This window comes from Suricata suricatta, chromosome 4, assembly GCF_006229205.1.
Source record: "Suricata suricatta isolate VVHF042 chromosome 4, meerkat_22Aug2017_6uvM2_HiC, whole genome shotgun sequence".
Taxonomy (NCBI): domain Eukaryota; kingdom Metazoa; phylum Chordata; class Mammalia; order Carnivora; family Herpestidae; genus Suricata; species Suricata suricatta.
This window is the reverse complement of record NC_043703.1, coordinates 77,960,530-77,979,455: the sequence shown is the minus strand read 5'-3', so window position 1 is coordinate 77,979,455 and position 18,926 is coordinate 77,960,530. Positions and strand designations below refer to the sequence as shown.

Sequence of the window (18,926 nt, the reverse complement as noted above, 5' to 3'; positions counted from 1 at the left end):
TGCATGGTATGATCTCTATTTGTTTATACTTATGGAGGGCTGCTTTATGCTCCAGTATGTGATCAATCTTGGAGAATGTGCCATGTGCACTCGAAAAGAAGGTGAATTTCCTATCTTCAGGATGCAGAGTTCTAAATATATCTATCAGTTCCATCTGTTCCAATGTGTCGTTCAGGTCCATTGTTTCCTTAGTGATTTTCTGTCTGGTTGATCTATCCATTGCTGTCAGTGTAGTATTAAAGTCCCCTGCAATTAGCACAGTTTTGACAATAAGATTGTTTCTTTTTGTGATTAATTGTTTTATGTATTTGGGCACTCCCAAATTTGGTGCATAGATATTTATAATTGTTAGCTCTTCCTGATGGAGAGATCCTGTAATTATTATATAATGTCCTTCTTCATCTCTTGTTACTGCCTTTACTTTAAAGTCCAGTTTGTCTGATATAAGTATGGCTACTCCAACTTTCTTTTGGCTTCCAGTGGCATGATAGATATTTCTCCATCCCTTTACTTTCAAACTGAACGTGTCTTCCGGTCTAAAATGAGTCTCTTATAGACGGCAAATAGATGGGATTTGTTTTTGTATACATTCTGCTACCCTGGGTTGTTTGGTTGGAGCATTCAGTCCATTTACATTCAGTGTTATTATTGAAAAATGTGGGTTTAGAGCCATTGTGTTCTCCCTAGAATTCATGTTTATAGTGGTGTCTCTGGCACCTTGTATTCTTTGCAACATTTCCCTCATAGAGTCCCTCTTAGGATTTTCTGTAGGGCTGGTTTGGTGGTCATGAATTCTCTCAATTTTTGTGTATTTGGGAACACTTTTATCTCTCTTTTTATTTTGAATGACAGGCTTGCTGGATAAAGGATTCTTGGCTGCATGTTTTTTCTGTTCATCACATTGAAGATTTCCTGCCATTCCTTCCTGGCCTGCCAGGTTTCATTAGATAGGTCTGTAACCACTCTGTTAGGTTTCCCTTTGTATGTGAGGCCCCTTTTCTCCCTAGCTGCTTTCAGAATTCTCTCTTATCTTTATATTTTGCCAGTTTCACTATGATATGTCGTGCCGAAGGGTGATTCAAGTTACGTCTTAAGGGGGTTCTTTGTGCCTCTTGAATTTGAATGTCTACTTCTTTTCCCAGATTTGGGAAATTCTCAGTTATAATTTGGCCTAGTATCCCTTCAGGAACTTTCTCTGTCTTTCTCTTCAGGAATTTCTATAATACAGATATTGTTCCGTTTGACTGTATCACTCAGGTCTCGAATTCCTCTTTCCTGCTCTTGGATTAATTTCTCTCTCTTCAGCTTCCTCTTTTGCTATAACTATATCTTCTAATTCACCTATTCTTCTCTCTGCCTCATCAGTCATTGAGGTGGCTTCCTCCAGTTTGTTATTCACCTCATCTGTAGCCTTTTTTAACTCATCACACCTATTTTCAAAGTGCCTACTCATTGTCTCAGTTGATTCTTTGATGCTTTTCTAAACCGCAGTGATTAATTTTATGACAAATTTTTTAAATTCTTGATCCGGTATGTTGTCTACATCTGCCTTGAGCAGTTCTGTGGCTGTGACTTTGTCCTGGAGGTTCTTCAGGGGAGACTTTCTTCGTTTTGTCATTTTTGCTAGTTTTCTGTTTCTTTTCACCTTTAGAAAGCTCGTTGTGCACTGTGCACCTGTTAATATTGCTGTGTTAAAGGAGGCTTATTGGCCATCCAGGTCCTGTCGTTTCAGGAAATATTCTTTTAATGGTGTCTCTCAGTTTCTCTTGTGCCTTTGAATATTTTATTTCCCTGCTCAGCAATGTTTGGGACTCACTGTCATGTACACTTTGGCTTGGTTCTTGGTGTAGCCCTAAGAAGGAAAACAGACAGAGAAATACAGAGGGAACAGTAATACACAAACGCACAGACAAATCAAACCAATAAACACATTAAAAGGGGAGAAGAAAAGAAAGAAAATGGAGAGGAAAGAAACGAAAAGAGGAGAAGAAGAAAAGAAAAAAAAGAAAAGAAAATGAAAAAAATGAAGGGGGTCAGAGACAACAAAGGACAGTGGACAGTCTAAAAGTGTATGACCAGTTGAGGGGAGAGGTAGGGATGAGATATAGGGGAATATATCTGGATTGTAAGAAGGTAATAAAAGGGAGAAAGGAGAAAGGAAAATAAGGAGTAAAAATTTTTAAAAATTTAAGTAAAAAAAGTAATAATAATAAAAAATACATACAGAGGGGCGCCTGGGTGGCTCAGTCGGTTAAGCCTCTGGCTTCGGCTCAGGTCAGATCTCACGTTCGTGGGTTTGAGCCCTGCGTCAGGCTCTGTGCTGATCTCTAGCTCAGAGCCTGGAGCCTGCTTCCGGTTCTGAGTCTCCCTCTCTCTCTGCCCCTCCCCCCCTCATACTCTGTCTCTCTCTGTATCAAAAATAAATAAAACATTAAAAAAATACATACAGAAAAAGAAGAAAAGAAAAAAATGAAAAAAAGAAAAAAAAATTGACAAAACGGCAGCTCCCCCTTGTGGATGGCGTGGTTTGGTGTGGTAGGTCTAAGAGGCTGTTCTCAGTGGCTCCGCCTTGGTGTCTGTAGAGATTAGATAGGCAGCACACCAGGCTCTGCTGATCTAAGCACTGTAGGCCACTCTAATGAGTCCGATCTCCTTGTGCCGCTGTTGAACTGAGTTGTATTTTCCAGGCCCGTCTTGGTTCAAAGTTCCAGTCCATGCACTTTTATGCTTCCACAGATGAGATGTATTTGCTTTGGTGAATGGCTTCTTTGGAGGCGGAATCGGTTTGTCTTGGCTCAGGCAGGGATTTCGGCTGCCCCTGCCTGAGGCGAGATGCGCAGCCTCTTTTCCTTTTTAAAGGCCAAGTAATATTTCCTTGTGTGTGCACACATTTTGTTTAGTCATTCGTTTGTTGATAGACATCTGTTTCCACCTTTTAGTTGTTGTGAATTATACTGCTCTGAGTACTGACATACAAGCATGTGTTTAGGACTCTGATTTCAGTTATTTTATGTGTATACCCAAAAGTGGAATTTCTGGTTCATTTGGTAATTCCATGTTTCGCTTTTTGGAGCTGCCATACTATTATTCATAGTGGTTGCACCATTGTACATTCCCATCAGCAATGTACTAGGCTCTGATTTTTCTACATAATTGATAGCACTTGTTGTTTTCTGGTGTTTGCTTTTGTTTTATAACAACCATCCTAGAGTGTGAAGTTGTATCTCACTGGGGTTTTGATTTGCATTTTCCTAATGACTAGTGATGTCAAACAACTTCTCATGTGCTCATTGGCCATCTGTACATTTTCTTTGGAGAAACATCTATTCAAGCCCTTTGTAGGATTAATTAGTATAAGTGGAATCTACTCTCTGCCAAACTTGTATATTAGTAATTAACTAATGGAATGATTTAGGAACATTTTGCATATTTAATTTTTGTGCTAATGCTATTAAGAATTCTGTTTAAAATATTTTTGAAAAAGTATCCTGCACAAGTAGGAGGAAAAGAAAAAACAAAAAACAAAACAAAGAGCTACAAATCCTGAATGTAAAATTATTCTAAGTGTTAAGTCAGTATTTTCTGGATGTAACATTGAAAGAGAAATAAATCCTCTCTTATAAATAGATAGAAGACCAAATGACCAGGTTACATTCTCCAAGTTGCCACTCAGTCTCCATCAAATGGCAGCAGCTGAGTGCAGATGCACCTGAGCCCCTGCAGGCCCCAGCCCAGGTGCAGACCTTGTTCCGCAATGACCGACTTCTCGTCTATGGATTTGTTCCACATTGTACGCAGGTAGGAGAACAGCGTATGTTGCCAGCAATTCTCTTCTTTTCTCTCTATTGTCTTCCCTCTCCTTCCCCCAGATCATCATATGCAGGCAGTTTTTTCTGCTTCTGGAAACTTAATGGGTAATTAACTAGGGACCCTGGGGAGTCTTTTAATTTCCATTGAAAGGAGAGAAAAATCACTGTGAAACTATCTATGACACTGTGGAGTGAAAAAGCTAATAAGGGATTTCCTCCCCACCCCTCACCCCATTTCAGGCAACTCTGTGTGCATTAATTCAAGAGAAGGAATTTTCTACAATGGTATCAACTACTGAGCTTCAGAAGACAACTGGAACTGTAAGACCCAAAACTTAAGCCATGAATTCACTGTTTGAAAGTTGTCCTCATTGAATATTTTCTTATATAATGCTCCGTGCACTTCCTCCGTTGTTCCAGTTTCTCTGTGTTGACACTTCAGTACACAGTGTTATGCGGAGGATTGTTACTCATACAAATGAGGACACTTTGATTCCGTTTCTAGCACAGGACTTCTTCTTCTGGGGTTCTTGACTCTAGTGTATCCATGTGGGTATCGGGATATGAATAACTGCAATTAAATTTGGTATTTTATATGTGAACATTTTTTAGGGAGCTTCTCGAAAATGTCATGACTCAATAAAAGATAAGTGTGTCAGATCCACCTATGTTATTTTGTAATATTCAGTATAATAAATAGTACTAGACTAAGAGTAAACACATATTGAGTATGTGGGTTAAAGGCAAATGAATTATCATCGACAAGTTTTTAGTATTTGCGTTAGTACTTGATCTACTATGGTCAGACCTGGCAACCTCCCACCTATGTATATTATATATGTAGCTTGCTATTTATAGGAGTATTTGCATAACGAGATAAACTATTTCCTAGATATTGCAGATTTTTTTTTAAATATGACTGAACTTTTTGGCCCTAAATCAATAATTATCTCATTATTTGCCCGTGATATGTATATAGAACTTTAGGGAACCTCCATATTGTTTTAAAAATTCAATCTAAGGAGAAAATTAAGTCAAAAGATTTTACCTGGGAAGAGGTCATTTTCCATGAAATTGCAGTTTTTATAGCTCTACTTTATCTGTGAGCTGGGGCCCTATTGATAAAAAAGTTACAAGATTTGGAATTTCCACAGAAATCAGACATTGCCATTTAAGATCAGTTGTGTTTCTTCATTGGAGAGAAAGGGGGATGATCCTTCATGTTGCACTGGGGGGCACGTTTGGCTTCCCTTGTTCTTCCGAGTGCAGGTCACGTTACAGTCAGGCTTCACAGCCCTAGGCCAACTCTTCCCACAGGAGAACAGTTTACAATTTTTGAGATATGCTAAATTGGCAAAATACCCTATTATAGAAAAGGCAAAACTGTAGGGACAGGAAACAGATGAGTGGGTATCAGGGACTGGAGGCGACAGCAAGGGGCGTGAGGAATGTTTGAAAGTGAGGAAAGGTTCTGTGTCTTCATTTCCGTACAGTTCCATGGAACTGTACACTGCATTCATTATGGCTCATCAAACTCCGCTTAAAAGGGTGAGTTTTATTGTGTGTACTATTGTAGGTCAATTTTTAAAGTGGTTTTCTAAGTAAGGTGTCAACTAGAAGGCATCTGCATCTTTTTTTTCCCATTTGCTGCTTACACACAGATGATCCACAAGCTGACAGCGCGAGCTCTGATCCGAGATTATGAAGATGGCATTCTCCATGAAAATGAAACGAATCATGAGGTTTGCTCTTTTCATTGTTCTTGATCCTTCTTAAGTTGATTTGTCCGTGGAAATGTGGAGTGAGGATAGCTGGTTGGGGAGGCGTGTGGTGCAGGGGCACCAGTGTTGTATCTGTATGTCTTGTGCCTTGGGTGCTCAGGACATGCATGTTGAATGCATTAATGAAAGAACTGATGTCATCCGTTTCCTAAGAATTCTCCGATCATTTCACTCATCAGAAAGGGACCAGAAGGGGGCTCAGAGAACATTCACTGAGTGCCTGTCATAAATGTCACCTTAGATTTCATACATTGTAGGCACTGGGGTTCTCCTCGCAGTGATGAAGCAGCCTGGCTACAGGGCAGTAGGCGACCAGCCTAACGACAGACAGTGGAGCCAGAGCCCTCCCTGGTCCTTCTTCACTGAGCTGATGCGGCCCTGGTGGAGGGTTCCACTCAGCCAGCCCACCAGCGGCCCGGTCCCTCTGGAGCTGGGAACTTAAATGGACTCAGGAATCGTAGTACTCAGTGCCTTCCTGGAAAGAAGACACCAGAGTGCCATGCGTGTCTGGGAATGCAGTCACAGCTGATGGCAGATGGCCTTGTGTTTCCACAGTTCTCCCTTGCTGCCCTCGGATTAGCAGCATGTGTTCTGCTTTACTTAAGGCCTTTTTGTCTCTGGGGCCAAGTGACCAGCCCTGCTACCAAGTGGTCCTGTACAGGCCCCTCTGCCTCTCCACATCTTGGACTCCCAACTTCAAAATGGGAGGCGTGGACTGTCTGTGAAAGAATGCAGAAGCTCATCACACTTGAGGATGAGAGTTCTTTGTTAACCATAAAGAGCTATAGAAATGTGAATTATTTCTTCTATTACTTAGCCAGTCACTTGATACTATTTTGCCGGGAATGGTGAGTTGCTTACTCAAGACATTTACACAGGGCCATTGACTCTACTTAACTAGAAATCCTAATTATAAAATGTTTTATTTTATAGAAAAACACTTTGTTAGATCATTTAATACTTGTTTTATTAGTCATACATAGCTAAATAGTGAAAAATAAGACGTGACTTCATTTGTTTGATTCTACCCTAGATGAAGAAGCAAATCCTAAAATCTCTGATTATTAAACTCAGTAAAGAAAACTCTCTCATAACACAATTTACAAGCTTTGTGGCAGTTGAGAAAAGGGTATGTATTGTTAATTCATGGTTATTTCCTTTGTATTTACATATTAAGAAAATTTCTCTTAGTCTTTCACTGGCAATATCCACTTTCATGACTTGTGAAGAGCACGAGGGTGTGGGAGAGGGCAGGGAGGACTGTAGAACCAGGGCCTCGCATTCATGGAGGGCCTCACAGTTAGGGTTCATGATAATATCTCTAAATGACTCACATATACTATTATTTTTAATGTTATAATTATTAGTTATGTGTATGCCTTCTGAGATATACTACAGTTTTGTTACATTTTGGTATTTCTCATCTTTTATTAATGCAAGACCCTCAAAAAATAGAAAGGGCTGAGCTTCCCCTCCTGTGAGAGGCCCTTTCTCTTTCATAAATTTAAGAGGGGACCCATAGAAGGCACCTCGCACATAGCACCCACATGCAGCTCAATAAAGAGGAAAGCCACTCACGGAACATGTGCCTCTTTCTCTCTCGTGGCCCAAACTAAGGATTCACCAGGTTTTAGGATGCATAGTAATCATTTGATTTGATTATGTCTTTTATTTCTACCTACTTGTAATTCAATATAGGATAGTAAGGAGTCACCTTCTCCTAATATTCCAAATATTTTGGAACTTATTGCCAAAGAAGATGTCGATTTTCTGCCGTACATGAGCTGGCAGGAGGAGCAACCAGATCCTTGTGTGGCAAAGGTAAATGTTAGTTACCAAATACATCAGTATTGTGTTTTCAGACTTCAGTGATGGTGACAGGAACCCTTTGCTAAAATAGCACCCTATTGCTGTTGTCTCCCTCCTAATGGAAAATATTTGTGCCTTTATTAAAAATCTCTTACATGACTGAGAACGTCACTCTATATAAATGTATCTGTAAAGTCCCGAAGAGGAACAACTGTGATTTGGCTTCATTCATAGACAAATAAACTGCCATACAGGAAACTAAGGTCAAAATACTCTAAGTAATTGGTAGGTTCATCATGAGTCTGGCGCCTTAGCCCGCTCAGCCAACCTGACACCGCAGTAGGTTCATCATGAAAGTAGTGATGAAAGTCCATCTAGTAATATAACTCCACCATGAATACTTCTTAAAGCTAATAGTGCTTTATATCGTGGCCTTTGTAGCCAGAAACAGAAGTTGAGGAATGTGACTTGTATAGAAAGTGGAAAACATATTCAAAACCAAAGGAACAAAACAGTGCTATTAGACCCTTAGGAGTCTAGGGTGGTTAAAAAAAAAAAAAAAGCCAAAATTTTGGAATTTAGAATCTAAGGAAAAAATTTAAGAGGAATTTTGGGAAAATATGCAACATTCATTTTCCTTCATCCATTTTGAAGTTGTTCTGTCTATTAAGAGTATAAAAACACATTAGATATCATTTACTTGCTTTGTTCATAAAACCATGTTTAGTATGATTTCAGATGGTAAATAACAATGCAGCAACAACAAAATCACAAATGTTTCCTCAAATCCTTCATGTCGAGCTTTTGTTTTGTTTCATCTTCTAGTTGTCTTTAAAAGAAAGGATAGGTAAAGAATAACTTCTGAAAATCCTGTTTCCACTCTTTTTCTGAGTTTACTTCTCTGGTCACATAGTTCCTACTAGATAGAAGAGAAATTTTAGGTGACACAGAACAGACGGGCAGTGGCAGGATTAGAGGGTGACTGCAGCCCCTCACAGCAAGGTGGTAGGGGTAGGCGGCCTCTGAGGCAGCTCTCCCATTGTTGCAAGGCCCTTTCCCTCTGGCTGAAGTGACTTCCAAGGGGATTTAAAGAGCCTGCCTTTACTTACCCTGCTCATTTTTTGCTCTTACCCTTTTGGGAGTCAGGCATTGAACACCAGGAACAGAAACAGCTGCATATATGGGAATAATTAAAAAGTGTCTGCATAAAACCAAGAAAAAGCTCAGAAAAGACCTAAGAAGGCATTAAGTTTACACTTCAGGCTAATTCTCAGCACAGAGACAGTCTACAACAGTTAAAAATGAAAAAAATAACAAAACCTTTTAGCCTACTGGGAAAGGGAAATCCTTCATTTGATAAAGGGCACCAATGAGGAACTTACAGTTAATGTCATATTTAATGGTAAAATGCTGAATGGTTTTCCCCTAAGAGTGGGACCTTACCACTTCTGTTCAATATTGTACATAATATCCTAGCTGGTACCTAAGGTAAGAGAAATTTTATCAAAAACATACATGTTAGAAAGAATCAAAACATTTTTTACTCATAAGCAACCTAATTGTCTATGTAGAACATCTTAAAGATTTCAATAGAAAGGTTAGTAGAACTAATCAGCGAGTTTGGCAAGGTTACAGAATGCAAGGTCAATATAAGAAACCAATTGGATTTCTGTATACTAGTTATGATCAGAATCTGAAATTAAAAAAAAACAATAGCACTTATAATTACCATAGAAAATACAAAATACATAGAATCAAATTTGACAGAATATAAGCAGTATAATGTATAACTTGTATACTGAAAGTTACAAAGCACTGCTGAGAAAATTGCAGTTGAAGAAGACCTAAATAGATATTCTTGAATTAGATGATTCCATATGGTTAAGATCTTGATTTTCCTCAGATTGATCTGTAGATTCAATTCAATCCAAATCAAAGTCCCAGCAGGTTTTTTTTTACTTGTTTTGCGTAGAAATTGACACACTCCATAACCAGTAAAAAAATTTACTCAGTAATCAGAAATCTTCCAACAAGCAAGAGTCCAGGGACAGATGGCTTTTCAGGGGATTCCACCAAACATTTAAAGAAGAGTTAACACTTACTATTTTGAAGCTGTTTCAAAAAACAGAAATGGAAAGAAAACTTCCAAACTCATTCTGTGAGGCCAACATAATCTTGATTCCAAATCTGGACAAAGACCCCACTAAAAAGGAGAACACAGATGAATTTCCCTGATGAACACGATGCAAAAATCCTCAACAAGATACTAACTAGCCAGGCATCCAATAATACATTAAAAGAATTATTCACCATGCTCAAGTGGAATTTATACCTGGCATACAGGATATCCACAAAACAACCAATGTGATACATCACATAAATAAAAGAAAGGACAAGAACTACATGGTCCTCTCAATAGATGCAGAGAAAGCATTGGACAAAATACAGCATCTTTTCTAAATAAAAACCCTCAAGAAAGTAGGGATAGAAGGATCATACTTCAAGTTCATAAAGGCCATATATGAAAGACTCACTGCTAATATCATCTTCAATGGGGAAAAACTGAGAGCTTTCCTCTTAAGGTCAGGAACATGACAAGTTTGTCCACTCTCACCACTGTTATTCAACATAGTGATGGAAGTCCTAGCCTCAGCAATCAGACAACACAAAGAAATAGAAAGCATCCATATCAGCAAGGAGGAAAGCAAACTTTTACTCTTCACAGATGGCATGATATTCTATGTGGAAAACCTAAAAGACTCCACCAAAAAAACTGCTAGAACTGACATAGGAATTCAGCAACGTCACAAGAAATAAAATCAACATACAGAAACCTGTTGCATTTCTATATACCAATAATGAAGCAGCACAAAAAGAAATCAAGGAAGTGATCCCATTTATAATTGTACCAAAAACCATAAAATACCTAGGAATAAACCTAACCAAAGAGGTGTAAGATCTGTATGCTGAAAACTATAGAAAGCTTATGAAAGAAATTGAAGAAGACACACAAAATGGAAAACATTCCATGCTCATGGATTGGAAGAACATTTTTAACATGTCAATACTACCCAAAGCAGTCTACACATTCAATGCAATTCTTATCAGAATAGCACCAGCAGTCTTCACAAAGCTAGAACAAACAATCCTGAAATTTGTATAGAACCAGAAAAGACCCTGAATAGCCAAAGCAATCCCCACCCCCAAAAAACACCCAAAGCTGGTGGCATCACAATTCCAAACTTCAAGCTATATTAAAAAGTTATAATCATCAAGACACTATGGTACTGCCATGGGACAGAATAGAGAACCCAGAAATGGACCCATAAAAATTCACCAACTAATCTTTGACAAAGCAGGAAAGAATATCCAGTGGAAAAAAGATAGTGTTTTCAACACATGGGGTTTGGGAAACTGGACAGTGACATCCAGAAGAATGAACCTGGACCAATTTCTTACACTGTAAACAAAAATAAACTCAAAATGGATGAATGACCTAAACATAAGACAGGAAGCCATCAAAATCCTATAGGAGAAAACAGGCAACAACCTCTTTGACCTTGGTGCGGAGGACCAGCCCATGCACCCCAGTCGAATGGTCCCCGAGTAGGTGGTTGGTGTCAGCGAAATATCTATAGGAAGGAAGACAGACAACATGAATGGTGGTAAAACCACCCTTTACTAAGAAAGTCAGTGTCTTTTATGCCATAGGGGTTTACACATTTTTTTTTTCTCTTTAATGATTACAAAGCTTATGGTCCTTGAGAGAGTAAAAACATGCCCTGGGAAGGATCATTTTTTTTTTTTATCACGAAAGAACAGCCGTGAGAACAGAAGTAAAAAAACAGGAATGAGGGAGTCTGTCTCTCAAAGAATGTTCTTTTCTTCAAGATCCTTTAGCAGTTATGTCTGGGCAAGATTCTTATCATTCAAGGGGTTAATTTTAGACAGAGGATTGTGTTTGCCCCAACAGCAGGCAATGAGCTGGGAACAGAAAGAAAGTAAGGGAAAGCAGGTGCCACTAACTGACCCAAGTTGATTCAAAACTTAAAGGTGTGTGCCTTCATTACTTTTGCAAAGCAATGAGAAAAATCCCAAATTTTTTCTCCTGCGCCCCGGAGGCATAGCGTCCATGGTCACTTATGTAGATTCTCCTGTGTCCTGGAGGTCTGGCCATCAAAGGTCACTCTGCGGGAGGTCTTTTGGCCTGCTGGGCCCCAACACCTTGGCCATAGCAACTTCTTAACTTGACATGTCTCCAGAGGCAAGGGAAACAAAAGCAAAAATGCACTTTTGGGACCTCATCAAAATAAGAAGCTCCTGCACAGCAAAGGAAACAATCAGCAAAACTAAATGGCAACTGACAGAATGGAAAAAGATATTTGTAAATGACATATCAGATAAAGGATTAGTATCCAAAATCTATAAAGAACTTATTAAATTTAGCCCCCCAAAAAACAACTAATCCAATGAAGAAATGGGTAAACACACGAATAGACACTTTTCCAAAGAAGACGTCCAGATGGCTACAGATGCATGAAAAGATGCTCAACATCACTCATCATCAGGGAAATACAAATCAAAACTACTATGAGATACCACTTCACACCTGTCAGAATGGCTAACATTAACAACTTAGGCTAGGCAACAAGAGATGTTGGCAAGGATACAGAGAAAGGGGAACCCTTTTGCACTGCTGGTGAGAATGCAAAGTGGTGCAGCAACTCTTAAAACAGTATGGAGAGTCCTCAAAACATTAAAAATAGAACTACCCTACAACCCAGCAATTGTACTACTAGATATTTTCCCAAAGGATACAAAAATGCTGATTCAAAGGGGCACATGCATCCCAATGTTTATAGTAGCACTATCAACAATAGCCAAAGTATGGAAAGAGCCCAAATGTCCATCGAGTGATGAATGGATAAAGAAGATGTGTGTGTGTGTATGGAAATTTTTATATATGTAAAATCCATATATAAAACAATATTACTCGGTGATCGGAAAGAATGAAATCTTGCCATTTGGAACAATGTGGATAGAAGTAGAGTGTAGTATGCTAAGCGAAATAAGTCAATCAGAGAAAGACAAATATATGATCTCACTCATATGTGGAATTTAAGATACAAAACATGACTATAATGGAAGAGAAGGAAAAATAAGATAAAAACAGAAAGACAAACTATAAGAGAGTCTTAGATACAGAGAACAAACTGAGGGTTGCTGGCGGGGTGTTGGGTTAGAGGTATGGGCTAAATGGGTGATGGGCATTAAGGAGGACACTTGCTGGGATGAGCTCTGAGTGTTATATGTAAGTGATGAATCACTAAATTCTATTCCTGAAATTATTATTGCATTATATGTTTACTAACTTGGATTTAAATTAAAAGAAAAAACAAAAACACTAACTGGAAAAGATAAAATAAAGTTAATGGCACTCAAAAAACTAATTCCAAATTTATTTTATTTTTTTATGTTTTTAATTTATGTTTGAGAGACAGAGACAGTGTGAGCAGGGGAGGGGCAGAGAGAGAGGGAGACACAGAATCTGAAGACAGGCTCCAGGCTCTGAGCTGTCAGCACAGAGCCTGACACAGAGCTCGAACACACGAACAATGAGATCATGACCTGAGCCAAAGTCGGACGCTCAACCGATTGAGCCACCCAGGCGCCCCTGATTCCAAATTTCATGCGAAAGGGTAACAGATCTTGGTTTGCCAAAACAACTTTGAAAAAGAACATTTTGGAGGCCTTAGAATACCTGATTTCATGTCAAGTATACTATAAGGCTATAGTAATTAGGAGAGTGTGATATAGTGTAAAATAGACTCTGCACCTTGGGAACACCATTGGAACATAGAAGAGTTGGAAAAAAGAGTCTAGAAATATATCTACATGTATTAGGTCAATTGATTTTTTACATAGGTGTCAAGGCAATTCAATGGGGAAAGCATGATCTTTTCAACAAATGTTTCTGGAACAATTGGATAACCATATAGGAAACAAAAATGAAGCCCTTAGCTCACACCATATGCAAAAACTGATTGGATTGTAGACTTGAATGTAACAACTGAACAGTGCTAGAATATTTAGAAGAAAACATAGAAGAAAATGTTAGTGAATTTGGGTTGGACAAAGGTTTCTTAATTTTTTTTAAGTTTATTTTTGTTTGTTTATTTGCTTTGAGATAGGAAGGGAGCATGAGCAGGGTGAGGGCAGAGATAGAGGGAGAGGGACAGTGCCAAGCAGACTCCATTCTGTCAGTACAGAGCCTTGATGCAGGGCTTGATCCCACAAACTGTGAGATCATGACCTGAGTCAAAAGAAGAGTCAGACGCTTAACCAACTGAGCCACCCAGGCACCTCAAGATATCTTAAACTAAGAAAAATATGTAAAAAATTGGTGAATTGGACTTCACTAGAATCAAAACTTATGCTCTTTAGGGTTGCCTGTATAACTCCCTCTGTTGAACATCCAACTCTTGATTTCTGTTCAGGTCATGGGATCAAGCCCCACATCGGGGTCTGTGCTTAGCACGTAGCCTGTTTAAGGTTCTCTCTCTCTCTCTTTCACTCTCAAAATAAATAAATACACTTAAAAAAAAAAAAGTCACACGCTCTACAACTGAGCCAGCCAGGCACTGCCAGGCTAATTATTTAAAAAATATCCCAAACTTGTAATTGTTATAAAACTAGATTTTATTTACATGCAACTTTTTAGGGATGACTCTTTAACTTTCAAATAATAGTAGTAACATAGCATCCTTACTTCCCTTTTGTTTACATGTTATTCAAAGTCTAGTGTAAAAAGATATTCATTTACATCATTTTTTTATAAATGTTTTTATTTATTTTGGGGGGAAGAGAGAGAGAGAGAGCAAATTGGAGGAGGGGCAAAGAGAGAGGGAGACACAGAATCTGAAGCAGGCTCCAGGCTCTGAGCTGTAAGCGCAGAGCCCGACGTGGGCCACAAACTCACAAACTATGAGACCATGACCCAAGCTAAAGTCGGACACTTAGCCAACTGAGCCACCCAGGCACCCCTTCATTTAGTTACTTTAAAGCTTTTGAAATTCTTGTCAGTTTTTTCACTTTCTTAATATTGCTGTAAAGCAGTATAAAAGACTAAAATTTTATTTCAAATTATCAGCTTATTTCAGGGCTAATTTACACACTATGATACTGCTGATTATAAAATCTTGGACAAGACACTTCTTTGGTCCTCAGTTTCCTCTTGTATAAAATGAGGGATATTGAAAATTCCAAGATGCTAAGAACAAAGGGAAACAAGATATTGGATGTATTTATTGTTCCTATTCTTTCCAGCTCTCAGACTCTGTATCTATAAAACAATGGCATTGTACTTAAATTATCTTGAATATCTCCTCTTTTCAATGCTCTGGGATAAGCAATTGCTTGTCTACTCAGAAGTCAACTACTAGGAAGTATGTTCATTTTATTTTGTATTTTCCCTTATATTTTCTCCTTTCGGGCAGCCTCTCTCAGCATTTTCTAGATGGAATGAAGAACTGCAACATCAACATTTGACTGACAGAAAATTTGGATCACCTAAGCTGGAAGGTTTTGAAGATTTAGAAGAGGATTGCTTCAGTTTCCCACTATCAGAAAAATCTTTATCATTCAATTTTGAATGTGAAGATGTGGAAAAGCCATTGGATTTAAGGCAGATGGATTCATTTAAACAAACAGGAACTGAAACATTATCTAGAAATGCCCCTTCCCTAAAACAGGGTGCTGGCAGTATTTCTGCTCCCTACAGGTTAGCCTGTTTGAAAGCTGAGCCCTTGATTGGTTCTCGTTTCCACTGTCCTCTCCGCTTACATCGTCTTACATCTGCTTCTCTTTTTGGTTCGAGACAATCTGGTCCATCTGAGAATGACTTGGAAGGTGAGCCCTTAGCTGGTCCTGGTTTCTGCTCTCCTCCCCACTTACCTCCTCCCCAGGTTTGTACTCCTCCTGCTAGTTCTGAACAGTCTGGTCCATCAGAAAATGACCAAGACCGTCAAACTGACAGTTGCAGTGACTCTTCCCTTAAGCCATCTACCCCTTTCAGACCGTCTCACCTACTTTTTAGACCCTTTGCTTATTCTAATTTAGGTGCCTCGTTTAACTTTGGGCAGGTTCATCTACCTGAAAGGCACCAAGACCGTAAGACTGACAGTCCTGCTAGCAGTTCTCTCGAGTTGGACTCTCCCCCACAGCCGAATATTTTTTTCTCTCCTCCTACAGTTCCTTCCTCTGGTGTATCCAGGCAGTTTGACTTCCATTACATTTCTGGTTCTCCTTTTTATTTTCAAAATTCCCCAGTTTATTCTAGACCCAGTTACAAGCCACCGACAGATCTGTTGTTTGCTAGCACAAAATTGAAGGCTTCTTCAGCAAATGTTTGTGGCATGATTTCATCGTCTACTTCAAGTAATATGCATTTTTCTGAAGCAAAAAATGTTGAAACACCAAGTTTTCTGAAATGTCACTTGGCAAAATCTGATATAACAGGAAGTGGCTTTACTGCAAGCTTTCAGGCACAAAAAGATGAACAAAACTGGATGAGTTCTGTACCTTGGACCAAACTCTTCAGTCTACAAACTGAGGTATTAGTCTTATTTCTACTTAAGTCTGTGGTTAATTAGCTTCATAGTTTGGAGGAGAGCTACTCAAAGTACCTGGTCGTTTATCTATGAAATAAAGAGGTAAGTGACTTGTGGCAGAATGTAAATCAATAAACTGCTTCTTCCATTGAGAAAATTTTTCAAAAAGAAAAAAAGTCAACAATAAATGCAGTGTGATTGATAATGGCATTTATCTGTTTTTAACTGTTTGGCTAGAAATTCATGCAAGTGAATGTTAATATTTCTCAATTGAAAGTAGCATCCCTGAATGGGTCATGGGGTAAGACCTTGATTGCCTAGGTTCTGGAACAGGTGAATCACAATCATGTAAATTTTCCATTGTGAAGTAGAAGACAAGTGTGGTAAGTATACTCTAATTGTTTTCATATATGGCTTAGGAACATCACTCAACATGTAAGACTGTGTTAGAGCTTATCATTCTGCTTGTGAAGCTAATAAACACTAAGTAAACTTAGTTCCTGCACTGGTACGAAGACCAGCCTCATAGCCATAATTATTTGTTTTAATGTAAAGTAGTTTAGTAAAATGGAAACACAGTGTAAGACTAAATTTGGGCTTTGGTCCTAGTACTTTGTGATTTGAGGCGAGTCAGATAACCTTTCTGAGTCTCAGTTTCTTCATCCATATACTGGGGATAATAATAGTGTCTGTCTCACAGAGTAGTTTTGAGGTTTAAACACAACATAACAGCTGTCCGGCTTGGTTTTTACCTGAAAGAGTGTCCATGAAAGCAGTGCACGAAGCAGTACAGCAGATGCTGCTCTCTTTGGACACTGGAGCTAGACTTCTATGGATTACATTATACTTTTGCTGCTTGTTAGCTGTGTGACTTTGGACAAGTTGCTTAAACTCTCTGTGCCTCAGTGATCTCATCTGCAAAGTGGGTATAGTAATAGTCTCTCCACAGGAAGTGTCTAAAAAGATTTTTTTTTTAATCTAAGCACCTAGGACTAGTTTAATACTAGTTGACATATACCACTACTATTATTTTTCAAATTATTGCTATAGAGTCTATGTACCTGCCTATGACCTTAGCCTCCTTTCTGCTTTCTGTACTAGCTCCCCTGGGACCTGGAGTTGCTCTGCTTCAAGGTCAAGGTCCCCATGTTCAGGCTTACAACCACCTCATAATATGTAATTAACATCCTTAAAAGTAGAGACTTGGAGGCGCCTGGATGGCTCAGTTGGTTAAGTGTCCGACTTTGGCCGAGTTCATGATCTAATGGCTCATGAGTTCAAACCCTGCATCAGGCTCTCTGCTGACAGCTCAGAGCCAGAGCCTGCTTCAGATTGGGTGTCTCCCTCTCCTTCTGCCCCTCTCTGTCTTTCTCAAAAATTAGTAGACATTAAAAAAAACAAATTTTTTTTTAAAGTAGAAACTTAGCTGGGGTGAGCAGGGGACAGTGAGGATAAGTAAGGTCATTTTAAAGAGAATATTCACGGGGTGCCTGGGTGGCTCAGTCGGTTGAGTGTCCGGCTTCAGCTCAGGTCATGATCTCAGGTCTGTGGGTTCCAGCCCCGCATCGGGCTCTGTTCTGACAGCTAGCTCAGAGCCTGGAGTCTGCTTCAGATTCTGTGTCTCTCTCCTCTCTGACCCTCCCCTGCTTGTGCTATCTCTTTCTCTCAAAAAATAAAAAACATTTAAAAATATTTTTTAAAAAAGCATATTCACTACAACAACTTTATATTTAGTAAAAATTTGTCATTTTCATATTTCAGACTTCATAAAGGCACATTTTTAATGTTAAACAAAAGGATTCATGCTACCTAAATGTTTGAGAAACATTGGTTCAAAACATTACTAAAAGAAAAAATTGCATAGCACAATTTTTAAAAATACCTACACATGAGCCTCTTTCCAAACTTTTTACAAGTGCCACCTGATACATACCTTTCGTAGTATTTTTGAAATTCCTAATACTACTATGTCACTAGTGTATGAAGAACTTTGATTTAAATATTTTTTCATTTTTTAATGTTTTATTTATTTTTGAGAGACAGAGTGTGAGTTGGGTAGGGGCAGAGAGAGAGGGAGACACAGAATCTGAAGCAGGCTCCAGGCTCCCAGGTGTCAGCACAGAGCCTGACGTGGGGCTGAAACCCACAAATGGTGAGATCATGAGCTGAGCCAAAGTCAGACACTTAACTGACTGAGCCAACCAGGTGCCCTTGAGGAACTTTGATTTTAAAAATAATAAAAACGATAACAAAAATGTTTGATAATAAAAATTTTAGAAATGTCTTAATAAACTGAATTTAAATACTTTGAAACATATTGTTTATTACATAACTTCTTATATGTGTGATTAAATTTCAGTAATGTGGCTTAACTTTGCTTTTTTATTTCATAGGAGGGCTTCTGGAAACTTACACCAGAACTGGGGTTTATTTTAAACCTTAATACAAACATTTTAAACAGCTTTCTTGAACAAAAAGGCATTCGATCTCTAGGTAAGTCATGATTTTCCTATTAATTAAATGGCATGCTTTTAATTGTTATAAACTTTGTTGTAAACTAGTATACTACTATGATAATTACATATATTACATATGAGTGTAATTATATTTGTTAGCCATCAAAGGAAAAAGAGGACCAGTTTCTAGTCATCTTTACTGCTAATTAGGTTATTGCCTATATGAGTTAATTAGCATAAGTAGCAATAACTTCTATTTTAAAAATCCAAAATTTCTGTAGCTTAACACAAAGATTAATTTTGGGCACATGTCATAGCTAAATAGTAGTCAGCAGAAAAATTCCACTCCAGGTTTTCAATTAGAGTCCCAGGCTCCTTACAAACTGCGTTCTACCATTATCAAAAGTGTCTTTAAAGTTACTCTAATGAAAAGGAAAGAAGAAGCTATTGCTCAGTCATCAC

General features: G+C 38.5%; 1 protein-coding gene across 8 annotated transcripts in view; it reads left to right on the top strand.

Moving 5' to 3' along the window:
• Positions 1-18,926, top strand: part of PARP4 (poly(ADP-ribose) polymerase family member 4) — a 107,173-nt gene that overhangs the window by 67,835 nt on the left and 20,412 nt on the right. For 7 of the 8 annotated variants that reach the window (XM_029937023.1, XM_029937019.1, XM_029937022.1 and 4 more), the window contains 7 exons: positions 3,628-3,798; positions 4,050-4,130; positions 5,471-5,551; positions 6,624-6,719; positions 7,289-7,411; positions 14,896-16,011; positions 18,402-18,501. In XM_029937023.1, the coding sequence (XP_029792883.1) occupies positions 3,628-3,798; positions 4,050-4,130; positions 5,471-5,551; positions 6,624-6,719; positions 7,289-7,411; positions 14,896-16,011; positions 18,402-18,501 (1,768 nt within the window). The remainder of the gene's footprint in view (positions 1-3,627; positions 3,799-4,049; positions 4,131-5,470; positions 5,552-6,623; positions 6,720-7,288; positions 7,412-14,895; positions 16,012-18,401; positions 18,502-18,926) is intronic. The other variant, XM_029937026.1, reaches the window with a different exon arrangement.